The sequence below is a fragment of the Idiotropiscis lumnitzeri genome, chromosome 17 (genome assembly GCF_059441095.1).
Source record: "Idiotropiscis lumnitzeri isolate Australia: NSW breed Sydney's pygmy pipehorse chromosome 17, RoL_Ilum_1.0, whole genome shotgun sequence".
Taxonomy (NCBI): domain Eukaryota; kingdom Metazoa; phylum Chordata; class Actinopteri; order Syngnathiformes; family Syngnathidae; genus Idiotropiscis; species Idiotropiscis lumnitzeri.
The window spans coordinates 12,594,937-12,619,511 of NC_142407.1; the positions used below are offsets into that span (position 1 = coordinate 12,594,937).

The 24,575-nt window shown below is 39.8% G+C and overlaps 1 protein-coding gene across 3 annotated transcripts in view; it reads right to left on the reverse strand.

Annotated features, from left to right (window-relative positions):
• Nucleotides 1–12,936: 12,936 nt before the first annotated feature.
• LOC148320310 (seizure protein 6 homolog) overlaps nt 12,937–24,575 on the reverse strand; it is a 70,092-nt gene continuing 58,453 nt past the window's right edge. The window contains exons 9-18 of one of the 3 annotated variants that reach the window (XR_015839596.1): nt 24,166–24,304; nt 18,090–18,286; nt 16,501–16,695; nt 15,735–15,926; nt 15,404–15,598; nt 15,219–15,257; nt 14,991–15,099; nt 14,798–14,894; nt 14,229–14,306; nt 12,937–13,329 (exon numbers count right to left, since the gene is read on the reverse strand). Coding sequence is in view for 2 of the 3 variants with exons in the window: in XM_088279675.1 (XP_088135801.1) it covers nt 14,735–14,894; nt 14,991–15,099; nt 15,219–15,257; nt 15,404–15,598; nt 15,735–15,926; nt 16,501–16,695; nt 18,090–18,286; nt 24,166–24,304 (1,226 nt within the window). In the remaining variant the exon portion in view is untranslated. Of the gene's footprint in view, nt 14,895–14,990; nt 15,100–15,218; nt 15,258–15,403; nt 15,599–15,734; nt 15,927–16,500; nt 16,696–18,089; nt 18,287–24,165; nt 24,305–24,575 lie in introns of all 3 variants that reach the window. The other 2 variants (XM_088279676.1, XM_088279675.1) reach the window with 2 other exon arrangements.

The window sequence follows — 24,575 nt, forward strand, 5'->3', positions numbered from 1 at the left end:
CGGGACATGCAGGCAAAGAGTGGAATAACTGCTTTGATTATCGGTCTTTTTGTTGACTTTCTTGACTGTCGTAAAATGTCGAATTTTCCTCATTCCATTCTCCATGACTATTGTCACAACTCCATCATGCAAGCTCGTCGACGCGCATCTACGACACCTACGAATAGAACCTGATAGGTTAGTAGATCCTTTTTAGGTTCTATTTGAGTTCTATTAACTCATTCAATCCATAAGACATACAAATACATTTTCAAAAACGTGGTCCCCGCCTCCCAAAGACGTATTTATGCGTCTTTTTTTTTTTGCGTCATAGCTCCGTGTTTTTATAGCATTTGAACACATTCAGTTGGCCTCGCAAAATCAGTCAAAATCCATAAAATCATATTTATCCGATGGGCAATTGCCATTTCCATTCGATAATTTCACACATATGCAAAAAAAGAAAACACACTGAACCGTCATCACTGAAAATCTTTTGGATCCCTGGTTAATCCGGCGACGGCAAGGTCTGATCCACTATGACGCGTTCCTCACAAAGCATTCAGTAATGATGGTATTAACTGCCAGCAAGTCTCAGTCAAATCCGCTTCTGGCAAAGCAGCGACATTGTGATGGAAGATACGACTCACACTGGGCTTTGCATTAGACAGGTTTTACGATCCATTACTTTCGCGATTCTCATGACCGGCTACTCTGAGATATGTAAATAATAGACCAGAAGAAGAAGAAGCCTCCAAACACTGTCAATTACAAATAGTGGTCGCTTAGTCCCAGCATACAATGACATCATTAGTGAAATAAATAGCTAAAACAAAATGTTACAGCCTCCAAACAGCCTCATTAAATAAAATAAAAAATTCCATTAAATAGAAATGAAAAGCAATGTCAAAATGACATTCTTTGAACTTAAAACGATAATTTTATGATGCTGCTTTTTTCTCCCTGGGCGCCATGCAAAGACTCTCGAAAGAATGTATCAAATATAAAGCACCAGTGAGCTGAGAGACATCCTTCTGACAATGTAAAGGCTGAAGTGGGACAATTTGTCAGGACTTGTGATGAATGGAAACGCGCCTCCGTCTCCATCCAGCAGCACAGGCGTGTTCTCCGGCACCATGGATGACATTTCTCTCATCACTCATGTTCTATACATCAGCGGTAAATTACTCCATCAGACTTTGCTTGCACCTGTCTGTCAGACAAATGGAACAGCTGATGTCTTCGAGACAGGTGAGTGACGAGGACGAGTGTCGGGAAAGAAAAAAAAAAAAACCATCCAGAAGCAATAGTGCGAGAGGGAAGAGGATGGAAAAAGAAGAATAGGGCGTGGGGCGGGGGGGAGCAATGGGCCAGAGATCATTTCAACTTGGATTCCCCGTTTTGGAGTCGAGTATCAGTCAATCTTGGGTTAATTCATGTTTCATACAAGTGGGAGGACGGCGAGTCAAGTAGAAACGACGCTCGTGCTGAAATGAAATCACCTACTTAGAATAATATAAATGTGATACGTTCAACTAGTCCCCCCCCCAAAAAATAATTTGAGCTCGCTAACCTACAATCCGAATGAGCTCCCGTGTGGCCGTGAGAGGTATTGCAGGGTGATGACGTCTGCACAACTGATCTAGATGCTTCAAATGCAATGAATGAACAATTTGAGAAAACAAGGAGACCTCTGTGCTTGGGCCCTAAAAATTATTTTAAAATAAGTCCTGCATTCAACTTCAAACCAAATATGAATTATCGAATCATGAAAAGTTTGTTGCAAGTAAATGGATATGAAGTAACATATTTGCGTCCATGATGCCATTTTTGATGTTCTGAAAGGAAAAGGCCTAATATTTGAGGATCAATTATTTTTTGACGTGTACTATCTTCCTGAATAAAAAAAAAAAACATGTTTGTTCTTTGGTGATTTTTGGATTCATCTTGATAATGCGCAGTATTGACTGAATTCTACGCAGGCAAGAAGAACACCAGAAATTCACCCCAAAACTAATATCTAAATTTGTGGCAAGAAATCAGAAAAATCAAAAGATATCACTCATATTATATATTTTTTGGTATTTTAAAATGCAAGTAAATGCTCGGATCGGACGCGAGCCCTTGACAAAAGAGCCGAGCGGCTTATGAGGAGCAGGAAGTGGAGAAGGTCGAACAGATGGTGAGATTTGGGGTTTCTTGCAGCGAGTGCATAATGTGCCACGAGGTGGCAATGTCTAAATTAATATGATTTGTTCACCTTTGATATATAAGAGGATTATAGCTAATGTTCAAACATGGAATTTGTGAATAGACTTGGATGAGGAGTGACACCGAATGGAATAGCATTAGCGGCCCCTGAAGGACTCATTGTTAACTTCTTGCCTAATCCTTATTAGGACTCGCAGGTCTAAGGGAACTGTCCGTGGCCAAAGGGACATGTGCCCCCATTGTGCTGCTGATGGTTAATCACGCCATCATGGCAGGAGGAGGCAGAAAGCCAATGAAAGAGAATGAAGGATCAAGAAAGTATATAAAGGCCCCCCCTGCTCTTAATGGGTGTTACTGAGTCTTGCCGGGCGCTGCGCCGCCTTCGTGGCTTTAAGGATGGAGTGCCCGACCTTACACTCAGCATGTGCAAATGAGACACAGACAAAAGATTAACCGCAGCTACGGATGGATTCAATGCATATTCCAACCTTGCATAGTTTGTCAAAATTTATTTCAAGGCGTCATATTTCAAGTCTCTCAGCCTCATTTGCATATCGCTCATCTAGCGTATTCTCGCATATTCTTGCGAATGCAATGACCTCGTTTTCCTCTGGGCGTGTGCCTGACGATAACTGTCGTCATGTTCGCCAGAACGCTCCTCCGACACCATCGCGCTATCGTGGTAACATGTAAATGAGGTCCATTTGAAGTACCTTTGTAAAGCGTCGTGGTTGGGCAGAGACGACCCGTCTGGAGCACCTTCGCATTGTGCCAACACAAAGAGCAGCTGTGGCATTCCCAGTGACAGACGAAATGTCAGCGTTGAGACAAAAGAGAGGTGTCGGCATTAAAAGTGGAATTTTAAAAAACGAGTAATGACGAGGAGACAAACCTTGCATGTTTATTCTATCAAGAAATATGGCCTCTCATTTTTTTTTTTTTTTACTAACAATTGCCCTTTCTCAGCCTGGAAACCAAAGCAGGCAATATTGTGTGTATATAAAAATGGCAGTAAAAGCACATTTGTAAAAAAAAAAAAACAAAAAAAACAAAATACTTGATTGTTGGCCAAATGGACTCTTTAATACATTATCTATGATACAGCAATAACAAGCGAGCAAAAAAAAACAGCAGCGGCGCCATCCAATTGATAATTCCAGCGCCTGCAGAGGCAGCAATCAAAATGCTATTAAATTATGAAGTGACTCACACTGAGCTTGTCGCGAAACTCACGCTTGTTTGTTTTGCCGTCATTAGAGGCCGAGAGCTGGCAATTGTCAACACAAACAGAGCGGCGCTTCCATGTCCCCCCCCCCTTGCCTAACGGCTCGGAAAGGGTAGACCAAGTAGAAAACCAAAGAAGGTGACCACGGACTTTCCCGACTAAGTCATCACTAATTAGCGGAGAAGAGTTGATAGAAAAATCCGCGTTTAGTCAATATGGTTGCCGATAGTAACGGAGCAAACGCAAAATCCCCGAAATCATGTCGATTGATGCGTTTAGCGCTAAGTTTGAACAAAACCCCAATAAGAGACCCGAACGAGGTCATCAAGCAATCGTCTGCACCTGAGTCAATTAAAGGGGTGACTTGAACCGCACCCCCCTAAAGCTGCTCTCACATTCTGCAATTATAGTCTCTAATTGTCCAAACGGCTAATAAATTGAAAGGTGCTGACATTTTCGCAAAGTACTCACGAGGCTGTTTGACATTACGGGAATTAAGATGAGACTCTGCGTTTATTGAACGCCTGACCATAAAAAGTCAAGATGTGGGCAGGTTGGAACACAGCTAACAATGCTATATGAGCTAGCATTCCGACGTGGTGACTTCGTCCATCGAAGCAGTCCGCTCATGGTCAAAGCGCCGAGATGAAGGCAGGTCTCCTCAGGTGCAGTCTAATGCTTGGTTCACATCAAATCCATTGCGAGCGTTTTCGGCGGCGTGATTGAATTGAAAAGAGAAGAAAGAAAAATGGAGGTGAAAATGATTGTTGGCTTTGGTGGACATCCAGAATTTTCAACAAGGCTAGCTACCATGATAGAAAAAAAGTAAAAAAAAGAAAAAAAATGGTATCTATGTTTTACTTCTTCTTTTTTTGTTTTTTGTTTTGTTTCTAACAGCTGTTGAACTTTACCAAGACGGCAATATTGTTTCAATTCGCTTTAGCACAACGTCTGCAATGTTTGCTAGCGGAAACGCTGTCATCGTCTCAAAGCAAAGCCCCTCCCCCTTCCCTGTGAGTCGTGAACAGCTGTGCGGTGAAACGCCAGCGAATGAAGCAAAGCGGAGATCTTTTTTTTAATACAGCTTTTTTATTGTTTTCTTTTTTTTTTTTAAATCAGACATTATGCTTAGCTTGAAATGCTAACATCACTGCGACCTTTGTGACCTGTCCTCTGCTACAAAGCGGACCACCAAATACGGGAAACTTTCCACTGAGGCTCCCTCAAAAGTGACCTTTTTTTCCAACCAATCTATTTCCTGTTGTTGGCTTTTGTTCGCACTTCTATGTCACGCCTTTTGTTTGGAGTGACGCGGCACTCTGCCCCTCAGCTTTTGTTTATACTCACAAAATTGGACCTGTTAAGGAACCGAGTCCTGCACCAATCTCCCCCAACAATTCATCCGCACCTTTTTCGTTTTACAGACGAGAGAAGAAAAAAAAAGCCAATATTGTTCCCATTAAATGTGTTGTACTGTTCCTCTAAATAAATCGCATGATTGCTGTGGTTAGATGGGTAAACGCTCTGTAAGCTGTCATTAGAGGCCACGAGACGGAGCACAGAAAGCAGACGGCGAGGCAACACGCTGAAGCCACCTCCAATTTTCCATAATGGCGCTACCATTTGCTAACAGCACCCGGCCGCCGCCAAGTATTATTTAAACAGTTTGTGGAGTTTGACGGGAAGTTATTTTGTCATTAAACTCTGCGGTACGATTTAAGGCTATCACAAATAAATGTTAAACCGTTGTTTGTATTTCTTGAGGTGAGCTTTTGCAGGAATATATTTTTTGTGGCTGTTTTTAGTCAGGCATAATAAATGCGTTTTTATCATCATATTTGGTGACGACTGAGAAAATGTGTTGCAATCATTGTCTCTTTAATTATCAGAAAGAGCTGAGCTGGACCTTATCGCCTTCAAGTCCGTTTGAACCCATCTGACGTTTGAATTTTTTTATTTATTTATTCATTTTTTTAAAGCCATATTTGATGAATTTTCCTAATTTAATGCAGGCAAAAAAAAAAAAAAAAAGGCTTTAAGAAAAAAAATGTGGGATATAATTCTAGTCTATCACGCCACTTGACCAACAGGGTCCACTTGTGACACATTCCAGAAGCGCTTGTCCAAGACAGAAAATAATCACTTCAACTTTTTAGAACACCATCAATTCTGAATATTTCATGGACATGACAAATTTAGAAGCGGCGCCTGCCTGTATGGGGACAGTTAATTGGACTTGGATGTGAGTTTGTTCATTTTGGCCGCAGTGAAGAAGTCAAAGGTTGATGCGACGGCAACAGCCTTTGGGCTGTTGACACCAAAAAGTTCTGATGCTGCACACTTAAAATCCTTGCAATTTTTTTTTAATGCTGGAATTAATCATGAACATTATTAAATTTGATGCCAACCAAGGTTTCAACGTCCTCTGCGGTGATGCCGAGCCGCTTACACACTGTTGAATCCACCACGCTGATTTTCTTTGGATTGGATTAGCCTCATGTCTTATTTGTTGAGCTCCAAACTCCACCAAAACAATGTCTAATTTGTAAGCGTTGAAGTATCATTACTCCACAATTAGATATTGATTATTTGGGCAATGTGGTGACATCTGAACCGTTACAGCGCTTGTTATCATGTAATAGAGTGCGATTTGTTTCACGGGTCTTGAGCTCTATGAAATTAGTTTGGATCACGATTATTATGTAACAAAAAAAAAAAAAAAAGAAAAAAAACTCATCAATTTGTATTGTTGTGGGATAACAAAACTGAACATGTAATAATGTAATTGTAATATCGCTTCCCTACCGCGCAGGTAGATGGAGAATATCACGGTTGACTTTGGGCGAAAAGGCGAAAAACAAAACGGCATAGAAGTTCACAATCTCAGACTTTCACTAATAGCGAAAATACGCATAAAGCAGATTATATAATGTGCACGTACACGTTTAAATGATCTAAATTGCAATGAAGTTGTTTCTTTATTTCATCAATATTTCATTATCAGGATTGATTTATTTTTTATTATTTATTTATTTATTTTTATTTTCATTTGTATTTATCATTAATCCAAAGAAATGTGTTTGAAGCTCATTAAACCGGCAGTCTTTTTTTTTTTTTTCCCCCCCAGCAATGTTTACATCTACGTGTATACTTAATTATGTTTGATTTAAATAAGATCCCATAAACTCGATTCATCTACATGACTAGTTTCGGTAAAATTAAACGATGGCTGAAAATTACCTCGTGACAATGAAAATGCGCAGACGTTCTGTTTGTGGCAGTAATTACGCTGATTAACGTCGAAATATGAGGGCAAAGTCCATCATCGAAGTCCAGATAATTGGAGCAGCATTGCATGAAATCAAAATATCATCAAACATTACATGAGCCCATTAAGAGAAGGAAGGCTACGTCAAACATCAATAGCCAAAATGAATTCATATCTCGACATATTTGTCCAACACGACACTGATATGTTTTTAGCCATTAAATTAGTATTTCCAAATGATTTATTACTTATTAGTTGCATCGCATGCAGAATATGCGATGATAAAAGCGCAAAAGTGCATTCTTTGATTGTGACTCCCCCTTCTTGATATTTCTAATGAAATATAATGTTGGTTAAATTATGTGCACATGATTTTTTTTTTTTTTTGCAGCCGTTGAAACAAAGAGGGACTAATGATTTGGAAATACATTTGCTGCAATGTGATCAATCAAGTCAAGTGATTAACATATTAAGGAACGTGTTAATATTTGATGTTTAATTAAAATGAAATATTTATCACCTTTTAGGTACCAGGTGCCTGATAATCATTCTTATTTGTAGTTATGATACACTGGCTCTCTGGCACCCTTGGAAAAAAAAAAAGAAAAAAAAAGAAGTGTCTTTGTGTTCATAGGTTGCCGATATTCCAAATATAATTTTTCTTCTTTATTCTTCTGCATTTGGCAGTGTGTTTGAACTTTAAAAAATGCAAATCTGAAAAAAATATCAGAATATTTTTTATTTATTTATTTATTTTTTACCAGTTTATGTAATCTCTGCTACGTATTCCATGTGGTTGAAAACTTCCAATATCGCAATTTATAGGGTAAATTATTATTTGAATACTGGATGGCTAAAACCTTTTTTCTTTCGGGGAATCCAACGCCATATTTGCATTTTTAATGTTAATACACACTTTTTGAGAGAATAAATGAAAATTAATTTTGAATCATGCGTTGCTTTAACAAGCCATTAATTGCATTTTAATTTGCTAAATTAATACGCAGCTGCTGTTGTGTTATCAAATTAAAAAAATAAATAAATAAAAAACATTTTCCTATTTTTTTGTCATATAATTCCACATCAGGACTTTGTGTTTGTGTTTGTACAGCAGCAAACATCTTTGGTTTGGGCTGTGATGAGCCCAAACATATGAAAGTGCTTGTTCATGATAATCATTGTTTTCTTTCAATTTCCTGCTGCTTATGATTCTCTCCGGTGGTCACAAATAAAAAAAATAAAAAAAGAAAAAAAGAAAGACGGAAAGAAAAATAAATAAATAAAAAAAGGATGCAAATGCACAAGCTCTGCAAACTGTGTGCTGTTTACTCCTCTTTGCATCTCATGCATCCAAATTAAGCAGCAACACAAACTTGATCTCCCACCCTTGAGGCCCTCAAATCAGGAATGTTTGATAATGACTATGCTTTGACTATGCAGAGATAAAATACGGAAGGGACTCAAAAAAAAAGGGGGGGGGGGGCTGACATGAGCAGGCTATTGTTCCTCTCATGGCACAGGAGAAATCATGATTTATGTCGTATCGGAGGGAAGACGGCTTGAGCAAGGGATGGAGGTACAAGTCAATAATGATAAATTCCTCCTTTCACATAACCGGCCCACCCCCAGTATTCCCGCCATGATTAGATGAAAATAATTCAGTACCTGTGCGCCATTATCACACTTTCATCTTCAGCTCTTCCATAATTTTCCCATATGTATCTTTTTGCATTTCAGACAGAGCCGCGTCTTTTTCTGTTTTTTTGTCTTTGGCGTCAAGGGTACGTATACTAATATGAATCTAAATCAGACGGAGTATTCGTGACGTGCAACACAAGCCACAAAGACGACATTGCGAGAAGAAAGGGGCGAATAATAAGAGTTTTTTGCGTCCTCTCCGAAAGAGAATCGTACAAAAAGAATCGACTATTTGGAAAATAAACTCGATTTCATCCACTTCAGCCAAGGACCCATTGTTGAAACGTGTTTTTAATATTTTAATCGTTCGCAATGTCGTGTTTTTCTCACAGTTGACATTTTTTGGGGCATTTTTTCTTGTCACTGCTTCACTCTTTAATTGAACAGTGACATTAAGTGGATCCAATTTTGTTTGCTTGACATTTCTACTCTTAGTAATGATCTTACTCTAATTACTATCGACTTTGGCGTCACTGGCATCTTGATTCCTGATCGAATTATTGAACTGGTCATCAGTGAAATATCAGATGAAAGTGAGCATGGCGCTATCAACATTCATTAATCACCGATCGTCAGTGACGATGAGTCACGACGATGAGACTGGTGAATATGTACTCAGAAATGATGCAGACTTGTACTTTAAATGTTTTGAAAACTTAAAGAAGAAGAAAAAAACCTTGATGTTTCCTGAAATTGCTTTCATTGATTGGCCAATACCTGTCATGTACGTCAATACTTTAAACAGTAAGTATAAGTGGATAAGCATCGTCTTTGTATAAGCTCGGTGACAGAGTGATTGTCTTGGACGTGCATTTACATGAGATGGAGATGGGCCGTTTGGTCGCCACATGAAGAGAGTTGCAATATGACTGCATTCAGAACACACACACACACACACACGTGCCAGAAAACTCGCAAAGTGGCAAATGGGTGAATGGATCCGTCTTTGAAAGTAATGGTGACCGTTCAAAGCTTGAATCCATTCCCAATCATTCGAGAATTCAGTTATCGAAATGTTCATATTATTATTTTGTTTCAAATCTGCTTTCAGAACTTCTGAATGCACTGTACATTAAATTCAATTTTAAAGACAATATTAAATCATGGATCTAAAAATCACGAACATGCATCGAGAGTAAAGTCACAGCATGGACAGGTTAAGCGAGGGAATTAGATTTTGTATTAACCGGATGTAAGACAAATGACAAAGAAATCGGGCAGAGGAAAGAGCCTTGGGGAACGCCAGGAGAAAGGTGTGGTGGGATGGGAATGATTTGTGTTAAATGAAACGAGAATGGTACGCCCCAAAGTGTCTCAGACATTCCAATTGAGGTAAGCCGGTCACTGAGAACGTCGCGCCCGATTGATGAGGTTGACTTTGTGGGTGGTTAGCAAACTCATCAAATGCCAAGTGGAGGTCATTTTGGAGATTTTTGACCAAACAGTTAAGAGAGTTCCTGGTACTCGAGCCAGTCTATTGGGGAAGAGGCTGTCAGAAAAATACAAAGTACAGGCCGGAAATATAAATGGTTATATAATCGCTGTCGCGACAAGGGACAGATGATCTTAATTCAACGATCTGTGATGCAGGAAATATGGATGAATCATCTCAAAGCTGTGAAACCACAAACCCCAGTAGCCATCCTCAGTTTTTATTGTATTTTATTTCCACTCACTGAATTGTCGTTCTAAATAATACTATGGGTGAAATCCTTACGCAGGAACGCTAATGTACAAAAAATATCTTATTAACTCATTCGCTACCATTGACGGATATAGACGTACTTTCATTTTACCTGGGCTGGCAGAGAATGAGTTAAAGTCAGATAAACATCATTTCACTTGTCATGAATTTATGAATGGAAAATAAGAAGGAACCTGCTTAATATGCTGAGGTGCTTAAGTAAATAATTGTGTCATGAATAAGTTCCTCCCACATGTTTTTAGATTTGGAATGTGGAACACACGTTCTTTCGTCTTAAGCCTCCAGCAAACACGATCGGGTGCTCGATGTTTAGGCTGAATAAATTATGATGCAATTTAGATTGTGTTCTTGCATGAATTTGACATCCAGCTTTTTTTTTTTAATTAGCCTATTGTTTTGATTTCTTTAAAAAAAAAAGTTATGTATTTATTCATTAAATTACAGCAAACAGTCTGGATGTGCAAAGTAATAAGTGTAATAAACTATTTATGGGTACCATATAAATTGCAAGTTGCCGTTTATTTATCCTCATCATATCGGTTTGGAGAAGAACAATAGAAGAGCCAGCTGACAAAAAAAAAAAAAAAACGTCTCTTCCGAGCAGGAACATGTTGAAAATACTAATCAAACATCATTTACAACATGCTTTTATTGAGGCTCCTAAGAGAGCGGCTCATCCCGCTTCTTCGCCATGGTAACCAGGGATTCATTTCAGAGGTGTCATGCTGCATTATCATCTCACCGGTTCATCCGCTCCCCTCCGCCCTCTGGCTTGCTTGCTTTTGTCCTCCCTCTGTTCAGAGCCCTCAATCTCAAACCTGCTCAGCGTCCTGGAAGGAAAACATCTCGTATAAAGCTCCATCTCCCGTCATGTACGCCACACACAGACTCGCAACCACACACTGGCGGACAAATCTCTGCTTCCACACAAAGCGTCAACTTTTCCACAACATACTGTATTATTATTAGTTTTTTTTTTTTTTTTACCACCGGACTCAGAATTGAGTTGAGTTTAAAAGAGCATATAGTCTAGATTGTATAGATGTTTTTGTACAAATAAACATGTTTTGCGTTAGAACTTTTCTTTCAATCTCTGAATTAAAAAAAAAAAACTTACGTAGTCTTATTTTATTATTTAAGTATTTTATCAGCTGTGTTATTTCAAAATGTCCTCCACCCTTGTCTCGTCTTGTTGCTTTTGTTTGCAACGTCGAACAAACATGACGTCAATCACTGGCGTTAGTGGTGGTGACACATTTAAAGTCCAGCATCTCGTGTTGAGCAAAAGAACAAAAGACGGGGTGTAGAAACCAAATTCCGAGAAGTTGTGGTTTCACAAAGAAAAGCGCTTCGAGCAGCACAGAGCGCCACATAAATGAACGGTGAAATTAAGCGGTGAGCACAAGAATCCTTTTCTGAATTGCGATGGCGATTAAATGTTGAATTGACTTGTATATTTTGTAGCATGGAATTTTCAAGAACTATTTCCCGTCACGTCTGTGAGGTGTGCTCGTTGAAATCCAAATGAAATCACACGCTGATCTGAGAACTCCCTGTTGGTTTTAGCCATGTTCCAGTTTGAGTAGCTGGAAATAGATCTTCATAGCCCGTTCTCGGGTGTCCTTTCGGGATTCCGTTTTGGGAGAGAATTAGATGCTGCTTTCTTTTTAAAAGGAAACAGACAATGCTTAACGCTGCGTTTGTTCTTTGACAGAAAAAGACACATTACGCCTTAAACGTTTTTTTCCCCCCGCAATAAACTCGTCTCCCCTTAGTTTGAGACTGTAATGAATTTACACACACGTTGAGGCACTATTGCAAAATACTACTTTTGAACGAACCATTAGCCTCAATTAAACGACGTCTCATAAAATGTACCCCACAGCGCATGGAAAGTGTACTGTCTGCTCCCCCCCCCCCAGGCTGCACACGCTTAGCGGGGCGTCTATAATGGTCGACTGTAATAAGTGGCATGCTTTGGTCTCTTCTGGATTGTAAGATGGTCTCATTTTAATTGTGAGCCACGTGAACAACAAAAAGGCCCTCATCACGCCACGTGAGTTGTGGAAGGTTCGGCTCAGACTTCACGGCTGCATGCGTCACTCGGGAGTAGACTGACACCTGGTGGTGGAATATGTTACTGCTTCAAGAAATTGAAAAATAATGAACAGGAGTTCTGTTTCCATCAGAAGACATTTAGACAACGATTTAGACGCGCAAATATAATTCTGAAGTGCATATGTGATAAATATTGCCAACTACTTGTGATCAAGGGCTATACACACACACACAAAAAAAACTTGGTTTAATGTGCGTATACAAATTCGATCAAGTGTAATGACCACTGCGGTGTTATAGTACCCTCTATTGGCAGCATTATATATTTCGACTGAAACTTTGTTATTACATGAGTTTTAATTTAAAAACCTCAACATCTTGTCATCTATTTACACATCTATGACAAAAGATTAACAAATGTTTACTGTTGTATTCTTATCACATCAAACATAACTCTTGAGGCGGTTGCTTCAGTCTATATTTGGGCTTTTTTTTCCCCCATATGTACTTTTTATTATTGCTGGACATCGATGTTTGCACTGTCATTCTTTCAATATTTAAATATGCTAATTTATTAATTGAATATCTAATTTCCTTCTTGTCTGCTTAACTTAACGTTATTTGGTGCCAACAGTATATTTTTTTTCTGTGTCAATCCAGAATAAACTCCAAGGTACAAGGATCACATTCTGAACCTTTGGACCAATGAATGTACTCTTGTTTAATTCCATGTAATAATCATGTTACCGTTCAGTCAGGTTTCTCCGGTGACAGTCAGGCAGGCGACACATATATTGGACAGGCATTTTATTTACAAAGAGCAGATCCAGACACGCAAACAAAATACAATAATATCGGCAAGTTGACAGAAAGCGAGATGATAGGAATTTGTAGCGAACGGATTTCAACAAAAGCCCCTTTTCCCTCAAGGTCTGCTACTGAGTTAGGGCATCAAAAATACAGGGAAAAAAAAATCAAGTGATCACCTTCTGTCACAAGCAATTTAGTTTATAAAAATATCACCATGGTGATCCACAGATTCACAGAGTCGACCTTGGAAAGACCTATTTACAAAAATCCTCAAAGGAAAAGATGAACAGTGCAGAGGGAGATCCCAAAAGGCAAAGCTTGAGAAATTCAAGGTCTCTAAATTGACACCTCTTAATCTTTTTTTTTTCATTAATCCTGTAAAGACCAGACACACAAATCAGTCAAAGGGCAGTTGATATAACATTTTTATACATTGTTTATACAGCATACAAAGAATCTGTCTTTCGTTGTAATATACAAAGGCCTGGTCATATGCCAGCCAGATGTGAATTTGGATACATCTGTATATGCCACCGTGCTCACAAAAGTGGAAAGACCATTCGGTTATGGCGCCTAAAAATATAACCAAACAATATCACAAACAGAATTAAAGAAAAAATGCACAGATGTTAATAGGTTGATTATTTGCTTGAATTGCAAGTTACACACCCTTCAAATATGTTTTGCAAACATGTCACGTTAGACTCCGTACAAGAAGCGGTATTGTTAGCAACTCTTGCTTTTGGTATGATTCTGACACATAAATTACGGGCCAACGTTGAACAAACACTTGGTGGCCACTTTGAATCGTTACACCTGCACATTATGGATGGATTGCATTTTGAAGCTACTAGCAAACTTGACCCACAACAAGAAAATAAATGTTTCAGAAACAAAACAGAAAACTGAATTTTGGACACAGCTATTGAATTGGCGTTTATTAATCGGCGCAGGTGAACATAATAAAGCAGCTATGAGGTGAAAAAAAAAAAATCCTTAATTCAACTGTAATTGTAATATTTCATGTAGCTAACTGTAAATAACTTTCATATAACATCATATAGTTTGTACTCTGCTGGGATATTAGTAATTTGTTATTTAAAAAATCATTTGGTAAAAGATGTATTTCTCTGAATGGTATTCTGAAGGCGGCCGGCATAAATGTGGAGATTATGAAACGGTGTGACAGGTTGGAAGAGGTAGTCAAAATGGCGGCCTGGTGGCTCAGGTGACAGTGAGTTAGATGTGCTCTCAGCAACGGCCGGAGATCTCACCTCATAGTTGTGAAGTGGCGCCAACGTGAACATTAGGACAGGCTGACAGCTTTAGTATCTAGACTGTGCCTGCCAGTGCTGAAGGAGAAGAGGAAAAGGATTGCAGACGATGCTTTATAACCACCTCGGCAACAAAATGCACTTTGCTGTGATGGCGAAATCACGCAGACAAAATGGAGCGATGCCTTTAAAATAATGGAGGACGACACAAAGTGGCTGGGTCTCGATTTGATTCCATTTAACGTTCCGGACCAGGATTTTGTCCATGAGCTAGGTTACGTGCAGAAGTTCAGATATGATTTTTTTTGCATGTCAACACATAAGCTAACTAATATTTTATTTATTTATTTTACTTTATTGTAATGTCGTTAGTAGTGGACGTCTTACTCGCAATTGTTTTCCGCAGCTGGGAAAATGGTGATGGGAAGATGAGTTTTGGTGCCCTCTTCCGGTGAAACATGAGAATGCAACAAGATGCTCCAAATAGACAGACAGATGGGGATGATTCAGGACAGCACGCTGGTGTTTTGCGAGTCCACGGCTTGCATGCTCATCACATCTGTACTTACTCCTCTGTCATAAACGGGGTTGTCAAAAGCGGACTCCTCTGCCATGTTGTCGTACGGCGGCGATGATGTCGCCATGCTCATAGACTTCCCTTGGAGTCTGAATGGAAGGTTGAGAAAGGGGGGGGGGGGGCGGGGGTGACGTGGGGCATCATGAAATGTGCATTCGTTTGCAATGTGGAGTACAACGGCTTACTTTGCAGCACAGACGTAAATCCCAAGAACAACCACCAAGACAACTGCAGTTGGAATAAAGACGGCGAGGGTAATATTGGTTCCCTCGATGCCATAATCGGTATTGACAACTGCGGGGTCAGAACATATAATTACACACAGACACACAAAAAAAACCCAACATCTGTTCAAAATATTACAAAACAAATATCGACGCATCGTTGTTGTCGTATTTCAAAGTAGAACTCACCGTCCCGCCTGTGTTCATTCACGTATCGACTCGAGGAAGCTGCAAAGAGACAATTAGTCAGTGTTTGCTCCTCTTTGTTGCGGTTACACAAAGCGCACGTCACACTTGAGCGCTAAAGAAAATCTTGTTTTGCAGCAAGAAAATCAATCGCGCATGAAATTGGGAGCGTGAAAGCGAGTCTTTACCTCGACAAGCAGGTGGCGTGCTGTTCCACTGCGACGGGTGTCCGGGGATGCAGTAAAGTGTGGCCTGGCCCTGCAACTCGTAGCCCGGGTGGCAGGAGAAGACGAGCATCTCGCCGGCTTGGTAAAAGGCCTTTTCAGAACTTTGCGCACTGGTGGAGGCGGCTCCGGGGTTCCGGCATGGCTCGTACTTTTCGGCTGAAGACAGAAACGTTGGCAGGTACGAGTCCCTAACTGTGACTCAGATGTTATACTTTGTGAAAAAAAAAAATCTTCTCAGCAGTTAAAAAAATGATAAATGCACAACCAGGCTTATTTTTGTAGCATGACTTACGAAGACACTTGGGCAGTCGGTCACTCCACTTGGGTTTGGCTGCGTCTCGGTTGTAACAGGTAAGGAGGTTGCTGCCCGACAGAACGTAACCTTTGTTGCAAAAAAACTGCACCGACGATCCAACAGCAAAGCGGGAGCCCGTGTTCACTCGCCGACTGTGCTCCACGTTTCCCGGGTCCTGACATGTCATCACTGGTGTATGGGAGGGGGAAAAAAAGTCGAAGATTAGGAAAATGAAGCTTCAAATTTGCTTCATGAACCAGTTGTTGTATTTTTGAGTCCTCTAGATGGCACTGTTGGTTTAAATAAAGGGTTTAAAAAATGGCAAGTCAGTGGGCTTTCAGCCCAATTTTGAACAGAGAGCGCCATCTACAGGAGTCCAAAAATACTACAACTGGTTCATGAAGCAAATTTGAAGCTTCATTTACCCATCACTGCTTTGGAGTAGTACTCGGCGCTACAAATGCAAGAATCCAACATTTAAAAAAATGGTGTCAAAAATCCCTGATATTTTGCAAGAAATAAGCCCGATGAAAATTGTTAGGCAGCACCGTGAAAAGAATCATTGACTGATATAACCTCAGTCATTTACAATCGCTCTTCTGAAGTCGATTAGGTCTGTGTTGGATACAATTAGAAATGAACAGAGATCTTGTTCTGACAATAAAAAAAAAAATAAATCCTGAACGTTGAAAGCTGACATGTGACTTGACAATATCTCAGCAGTCATTGTGAATTTCATTTCATGACATGAAGTTGTCCTCACCTTCCTGACATCTGGGCACATCACCGCTCCAACTGAGATCCCATTGGCACATGAGGATCTCGGAGCCGGCCATCTCAAATCCCGGGTAGCACTGGTACGTGACCACGGTGCCGTGGATGAGGTCGGGGTGGGATGTGCTCTTCCAGCCATTGGTGATCTCTGGCAACTCGGAGCAGGTGTCGTTCCTCGGCACCTCTGTGGGGAGGAAATAGGCAACGTGTCAGGTGGGTCATGAGTAATTGTGCGTGAATGTCGTCTCATCCCGCTGGATGGATGGAGTTACATTAAAATGCGGCTTCACATTTATTGTAATACCGACAAAATACACCAGTTTTGTGTCGTTTGTTCATGCATATTATATAAGCCGCTACTTTTTTCCTAGATTTTTTTTATACAAGGGTGCAGCTTTCTTTTCTTTCACCACTAGGGGGCGGTCTATAGTTCAGAAAATACGCTGAATAAATAGAAATGATTTATTTTTTCTCTTGGGTCTGTTCTGTTTTATTAAGCAAATCTGTTGTCATAAAAAGGCACTTTTTTTGTACCTTTATGTGCATTCACAGTACAAAATCGTTCTGTACATGCAGTAAACAACTCGTTTTTGAAAACATAGAAAACTGCGGCTTATAGCCTGGTGTGACTCATGAATCCCTTTTTTTTTTTTTTTTTTCAAAAAAAGGGAGTTTCTGCGGCTTATATATGGTGGTTGCGTTACCATAGTGACCATTAATTTTTTTTTTTATAGTCTTATATTAGTCAGCCAACATCGCCCCCCCACTGCACTGCTGCAGGTCCACAAGAGTTATGGACTTGTTTGAACTGATCGGCTGCGGGGAAAAAAAGCATATATTAGTGCTGTCGTGATTACATTTTTTAACTAATCACAAAAAAATTCCATGATTAATTGCGATGAATCACATTTTTCAACTTCAATTTATTGTGAAGCTTGTAACGTGAATAATACCTCGGAATTAATGCAAAAAATCACCAAATATGAAGTATATTTTAATTCAAAGACATTCTTCTGATTCTTGAAAACGATCTAAACGGAGACATCTCTGCAGGCGTTTTTTTCTCAAAACTGTTGCTTTGCAAAGCCCAGTGCTATACACCTAAATTCTAGACATTTTCCTTTCTCTTGGCAATAGCATCTCCGAAATAACGTGTTTCTCGGTCCACACCACAATTAACATTCAAAATGTTTTGTAAAGGAAGAAAAGTGTTTTTTTTTTGTTTTTTTTAAGGATGAAAAAAAAAAAAAAAAAAAAACTCATGTAGCAGCCCGGCATACAAATGCGAGGTTTTTGATGCAAACAAAAACAAGAGTATTTTGAGAAGCAAATGTAAACAAAGGCTTGAGATGTTTGCCGGGAGGAACGCAGCAGGAAGCTTGGCAACACAAAAGCACGTGGCAAAGAACACAAAGCATCACGTAAGGCAGCCCACAATTAAGCGTACCCAATTATTGTCTTCCTGTTTGTCTCCGTTATCGAATGCAGCACACCTGCGATGAGCCAGACAAACAAGGCCGCGAGGCAAACAACGCAACAGGAGGAATATCGAGATTTCTTTTTTTTTTAAAATCTTACCAAAAAAGTGGACCACAAAGCCGTTGTTGTAGCCGTAGATATTGGTGGCGGGATCCGACTGAAACTGGACGGTGACATCCGCCATGGACGTGTAGAGCTTGAAGTGCGGACGTTTGCCGCTGTATTGGCCAAGAATGTTGGCCGACAGGTCATCGCCATCGTAGAAGGTGAGGAGGTCATTTTTGCCCAAGTTGAGTCTACGATGCACACAAATGCGGATTATTTTTTTTTTTCCCCATACAAAACGTTAAATCAAATCAGTTGTGAAGATAATCCATTTTTCACCAACAAACAATTTTTTTTTTTTGTCCAGGAAAATGAAAATGACTTTTTTTTTTTATTCTTACCCGGGCATCAAAGTGTCTCATTATGTCCTAATAAGTATTTTTATTTTATTTTTTTTAATTAGATAAATTGACTGCTGGGCTAATTAGGGTGAGAAGATAAACAAACTTTCTTGTTTTAGGTCCGGCTGCTCATTTAAGCCCTCAAAACAAATAGAAAGAATAATGAAAACAATTTGTTGATATCAGGCTGGTTTTTCCCTACAAATCAAAATGAGATTCAGAATATAAAAAAAATCGGCCCACCAGCCATTTTCTATCACCTCGAGTTAACGAACAGAGCATAATAATGTTGCAAGTTGCACTGTGATGAATATTTAGTTTTGCGTTTTCCAGTTTAAAGTATTGACTTAGTTAGTGGAATAAATGTCAAGAATATTTGCAATACTCGTCGGTTAAAATTCATAAGACGATTTTCATGATGAGGGTTTTTGTTGAGTCGATTTATTATTTCCGTGTCTTTTTGGCCCGATTGTATTTTTCGTCTTCACCTCTTCTCGTCAGCCCTGTTCCTTGTGTCAACCAATCGGCTCCCTCCAGTCGTTCAAGTCTTGTCCAGGTGTTCCCAATTGTCGCGCAAAGCAGTTGGGTTAGGTTAAACTTTGTATCTATATTTGCTTCGTAATTTATAAGAAGACAGAACGTGTGACTGATGGATGATGTGAAACGAGTGATGATGTCAACAAATTTTCACATTTTCATTCACAATGTCCTCCACATTATTTCTCATCTCTTTCCACAACACCTCACACATCTCTTCCGAAAATCAACAGCTCGCACCACTGCAGCGTTATTGATTCACCTTAGAGAAAAATTCTACCTGGGGAAAAAAAAAAAAAAAAGCGACTTTACATTTAAATACATTTATTGTCCTCCCGGCATTCAAATGCAGCTTTCAGTGAAAACCTGCACCGGTCCAGCTTTTGAGAGGAACCAATCAATTATTTGCATTCACGATACTCGTGGATGCGTATCCCAGGCAAAAGGTCAAACTAAAAATAAATAAGAATATATATGTGAAATATTGTGAAGCAGGCTGGCGGGTGCAAATGAGGAAAAAAAAACAACAGCAATATTTTAGCCAACTTGAAAATGTCCGAATAATAGCACAATGGGCACCAAGCTCCATTCGACATTCAACAATGAACATTTTCCATACTGCTGACGAGTGACTTTGATGCATTATGCTTATTGTCTTCCAGTTATGTCGTTGGATTTATGGAGCGGCGCAGCTTGCCATTGTATCAAGGATTACTTCCTTTAATCAATATTGATAAAGTCATATTGTTCCTTCTGCATCTTATGATTATTATTTTTTTTAAATCACTAACCACACCTCCATTCAGTTCAAGCTGTGTCCTATTTTAACAAGGCTTATATGCACAATGGAAGCTTATCAACCCCCTCCAAAGGTCTCCCCAAAAATCAGAGCAGCCCAGACAATGTGTATCTTCCATTAAACGATCTTTATCGACTGTGATTCGCTTCAGCCTCAGATGTTCAGACGTGTGGCAGGGGCATTCGCCTCATTCCTCTTTCTTATTCCACGCAGCTCATTGGTCAGTTCTTGTCTTGTTTGCTTCACATTCACACGTGCATTGAGCATTCTTCCCACTTCATGAAATCGACTGCATTCATTTCAAGCCACAATGTCGGCTGATTTTTACGTGTTAAATCATTTGACTGGTACACTTGGCTTGTAGTAAAGACAATAGCTCCTGCCATTGCCGTGGCAACCTGAGATCACCTATTTGTGTGGTCTAAAATATTGCATTGCAAATTTTTTTTTTTTACAAGGTGCAATAAACTCCAAAAATGCCAACGCAGACACAATTTAAATAAACACCTCAGCTCGGTGGTGGATCCATCTCCGTAAATCGATAAAAATGAACTCAAGCTAAACTTTACTTTAAAGCTTCTTCCAGATTTTTCCCTTTTTGGTCATTCGGAAGTGTCGCACAAATAAATGACAAGAAAGTTCAAATAAACCTCGAATCAAGAAGCTTTCCCGGGACACAAGTCGCAACGTCATCTGCCCAAACACTTTGATCGCTCTTTAAATTGTCACCTTAAGTCAGACAAAACACTGACATCTCGCTTTTGCAATTCCAAACAACACACACGCAAGATGGGATGACAAAGCACCCTTCAGCTAAGACTTACACATCATTCAGTAGTTAAACACCACCAGCCGCTGAACTGAACTGGCCTCACTATAGCAACCCGGCATTGACTTGACTGATACCCATTTGGACTCGGTTCTCATGACAATTTACTATCAGGGGCTGAAAAAGCAATTTTCTAAAAGGGCTTGCATTCTGTCTTCAATGGTGCGCGTGGTTTCACATGTTTAACTTGAGGGCTCTTTTTGAAAAAAAAATAAATAAATAAATAAATAAAAATAAAATCTATTTCTGAATAACAATGGCATGTGCTGAATAATGTACGTTAGCCTTTTGAATCGGACCTGCCAAGTCCAAAGAATACGACATTATCCAGAAGAATCTCAATTGCTTTCAGTGTCATGCTTTCAAAAGCCAATATTGTAATTCTTTGACAACTAAATTGCCGGCTTGTGTTTCAAACCAAGCTTGCGCGTTACCGTGTAGTCATGCCAGTCTCCACATGAGGGCTCCCCAAACCTAATATGTGCGATGCCATTTATTTATTTATTTTTTTTAACAATTTCCCCATTGTGTAATACAGCAATGTGAAACATTTTCTTAAAGCTTTGTGCAGGTGCAGATCAGCTGCAACCTCGCCTGCCGCCATGCTAATTAGCGACGAGCCAGCCCTCCTGTTTGGCCTAAATTAATCAGTCCTCATTATGCACGCTGCTCCTCTGTCATTTCCAGCACAAGCACGGTGATGAATGATAATACGGAAAATGTTATCATTAATGTGGGGAGGTGTGGACCACCAACCCCCCCCCCATCGCATTTCAATAATGAGACAGCACTCATCCGCAAGAGTTTCTTGTCAAGTCAACACGTGTGACGGGAGCAAACAAATGTGTCAAATAATTAAATAAATAAATAAATAATGTAACCGCTACATTTTTCTCCTATATTGTTAAGATAAGCAAATGCTGCAAAGGCCAAGCAACCTTACTGCACTCTGAATGGAAATCAGATGGCCTCATATCCAAATTATTTACTTTTCAGATAATTTTTTTTTCTCCCCCCCTACCAAGGTGAAGTGGTTGACGTTGAACGTTGAATATGAATCAGTCATAATCACAGCATTGAAACGCACGCCTCTTTGAAGTTATCTGATTTGTATGAAATGTTATCTTGTCATCTGCGGGCCAGATATGATGAAAATTATTGACGATTAACAGTCATTGGTGAAAACGGGGAGAAACTAGAAATCCACTGGCAGCAGGAGTTTGTCCTGTTTGTTTGTTTTGGGGTACTATGGCTTTCTTCCACCGAACAGCAAAATGGCACGGGAGGTTATATGAACGTTATAAATTGCTCAGAGTTATGAATGGTCGTCAGTCTCTATATATGACCTGGCAACCTGTCAGTGGCGTTTTTGGCCAACACGAGCCGGGACGAGCTCCAACTCACCCTCAACCCAAATGAGGACAAGCGCTATAGAAAATGGACAGATGGAAGTTTTAATTGTTTCCACGTTATACAAGTTTGGCGGGTGCGCCTGTCCATTAATCAAGCGTGAAATTAAACAAACAATGTCAATCTTTGGTTATTTAACTATTTCCGAAAATGTGTTTGTAAGCCTGTTTTGAATAGTTACTTTAGGGACACGCAGTAATTTTTGGACAGCAAAAGACCAACCAGCGAGAAAAAGCCTCAGTGATGTTTATATGAAGTCCCCAAAAATTTTAAAAGCTGAATATTGGCACGATTTAGGCATTTAAAAGCCATGTAAATGTGGGCAATAACATAAATATGCCCTTATTCTGATTTTTAAAATTCTGAATATTTAAAATTTTGAAGCCATTTTACATAAAACTGCATTTTATCAATTTTTTTTGGGACTATTGACATATTTGTGAAAACATTCTGACAATTAATTGGTAGCTTAAGCACTGAAAATGTCGATTCAATTATTTCGCTGCAAGATTTGAGACCCTATAATCCCCAAACCATCTCTTTCTTTGAATAATTGAACATATGCACAAGATTAATGACCGGAAAATTCAAATCTTGAATACTTAATAACCTCGTCCATTAAAATGAAAAGCAATTGGAATCTGTGGAGAAACAAATAAAATCCTTGCAAATCTTTGCCACCAAAAAACCAACTGGCCCAATTGCCCTTTTTTCATCATTTATTGTCATTTGAACAAGAATCAACAAGCTGTTGCTCCAGAACTTTTCATGACATGAACCAAGGTGCATATAAAAGAACATATTGTCAACTCTTGGCTTCTTGGCTGTCCACGCAAACCACGGAAGCGGGTTATTCCGAATATTGACTGCATGACATTTTTTTTGTTTTTTTTTACGCCTCTGGTATAAGTGCCAACAAGGAGCCACTCACTTAACTCATTCACTACCAATGACGGGTATAGACGTCAAAAAGTGCATTCCATTTATCTGGGCTGGTATAAAATCTAGAGGTTCATTATTTTGCTCAAGGATACGTCGACGGGATACGGACGAATTGGGGGCGAGACTCTCAACCTCGGCGTTGAGAGCCACACCGCTCTATCATCGGAGCCAAGCTGCCCCCGATTCACTTGTGCACAGAATTATACAGCAAGCTGAAAATAACATTGAGAAGCCTTAGCAAAATGCTGCAAAGATATTTATTTTTAATCGTTAATTTGTAACCAGACGCTTTAATTGCCAAAGGTGAATATGTACCTGATTGTACAATGCCGGAATGCATCGATGACGTCTCTACAATGTGCAGCACAATCGTATAAAGACTTAAATGCGCACATGACTCGCATGCCCAATAAGCAACAATAGCCTGTGATGGGCATTGTCTGCGAGTCAATTTTTCTACAGCCCGCGGCAGCATTCCCGCTGGTTTAAATTTAACCTCGCTGTGCCCCCGTGTGTGCAAGTGCTTCAGGCAATAACATCATCACTTATACCATTTTTTTTTTCTCTATACGGCTTCACAAAAACGAGAATCATTCCGGTGAAAAATCACTTTTTTTTTTCTTTACTTGTGCAGTGCAGGAATGTTTTATGATGTGGTCTTTGAACACTGTTTGGTAATATCTCAATGAGCGGAAAGCGTATTTGAGGGAACGTTGGTCGAAGAGTAAAAGGTGAAGGCGAAAGCGTGTGCGTGCGCGTGTGCTGATGTGCACGTCTAATGTTGACATGTGTGTGCATGTGTTTTGAGTTCCAGTTGGGAGGGCTGGATAAGTGGCTCAGGGTAGTTCACTGCCAGAGCATATTCATTTCAAAGCCAACTCGGAGACACACCAGGGAAGTGAGAGCAGGAAGGCTTACTGGCTAATCTGGTCGGAGAACGAGCTGGAAGCAAGGCAGAATGCTTAATGTAGAGGATGAGGAGGGGGAAAAAAAAAAAATCTAATTAGCGACTGCAACTACAGAAACACATTCCCATGTGCCTGTCATAGTGTCGGTGTGAGTGTGGGCGAGAGAAAGTGAAGCGGAAGAAGAGCCTGGCATGTGCTTTTGTGGAGAGAGAGATGTCGTGTTTCATGTCTGGAGGTCGGCGTGACCTCGGAGACCTGGACGCGTGACTTTGCGCTCATACACCTGAGTGCAACGACGCCTTACACTTGAATATCGAGCATGATCCTCTTGTCCTCTTCCACGTGGATGCCCCAGATGCAGTCCTGCCCCTTGTCGTAGGCCTCGGGCCAATTAGGAGACAGCACCACGCCGGCCGAGTCGGTCATCTCGCCGCTGCAAACAGCTGCAAAAAAAAAAAAAAGAGAGAAAAAGTGTTGGAAATTGTCAGCAACCGAATTGTGTGTCATGTCAATTTTAAAAACATGAAAAGGATTGACTTCTACAGAAGTTTAGCGCGATATGTTAAAAAAAATAAAATAAATAAATAATTGTGTGTAGCAAACGCAATCGATTTATATTGATTCATACTTTTTGACATCCGAGTATATTTATGGGAGTTGAGTTTTACTCCAAAGCAACCACAATAATTTTTTTTATTTTTATTAAAAAGGCAG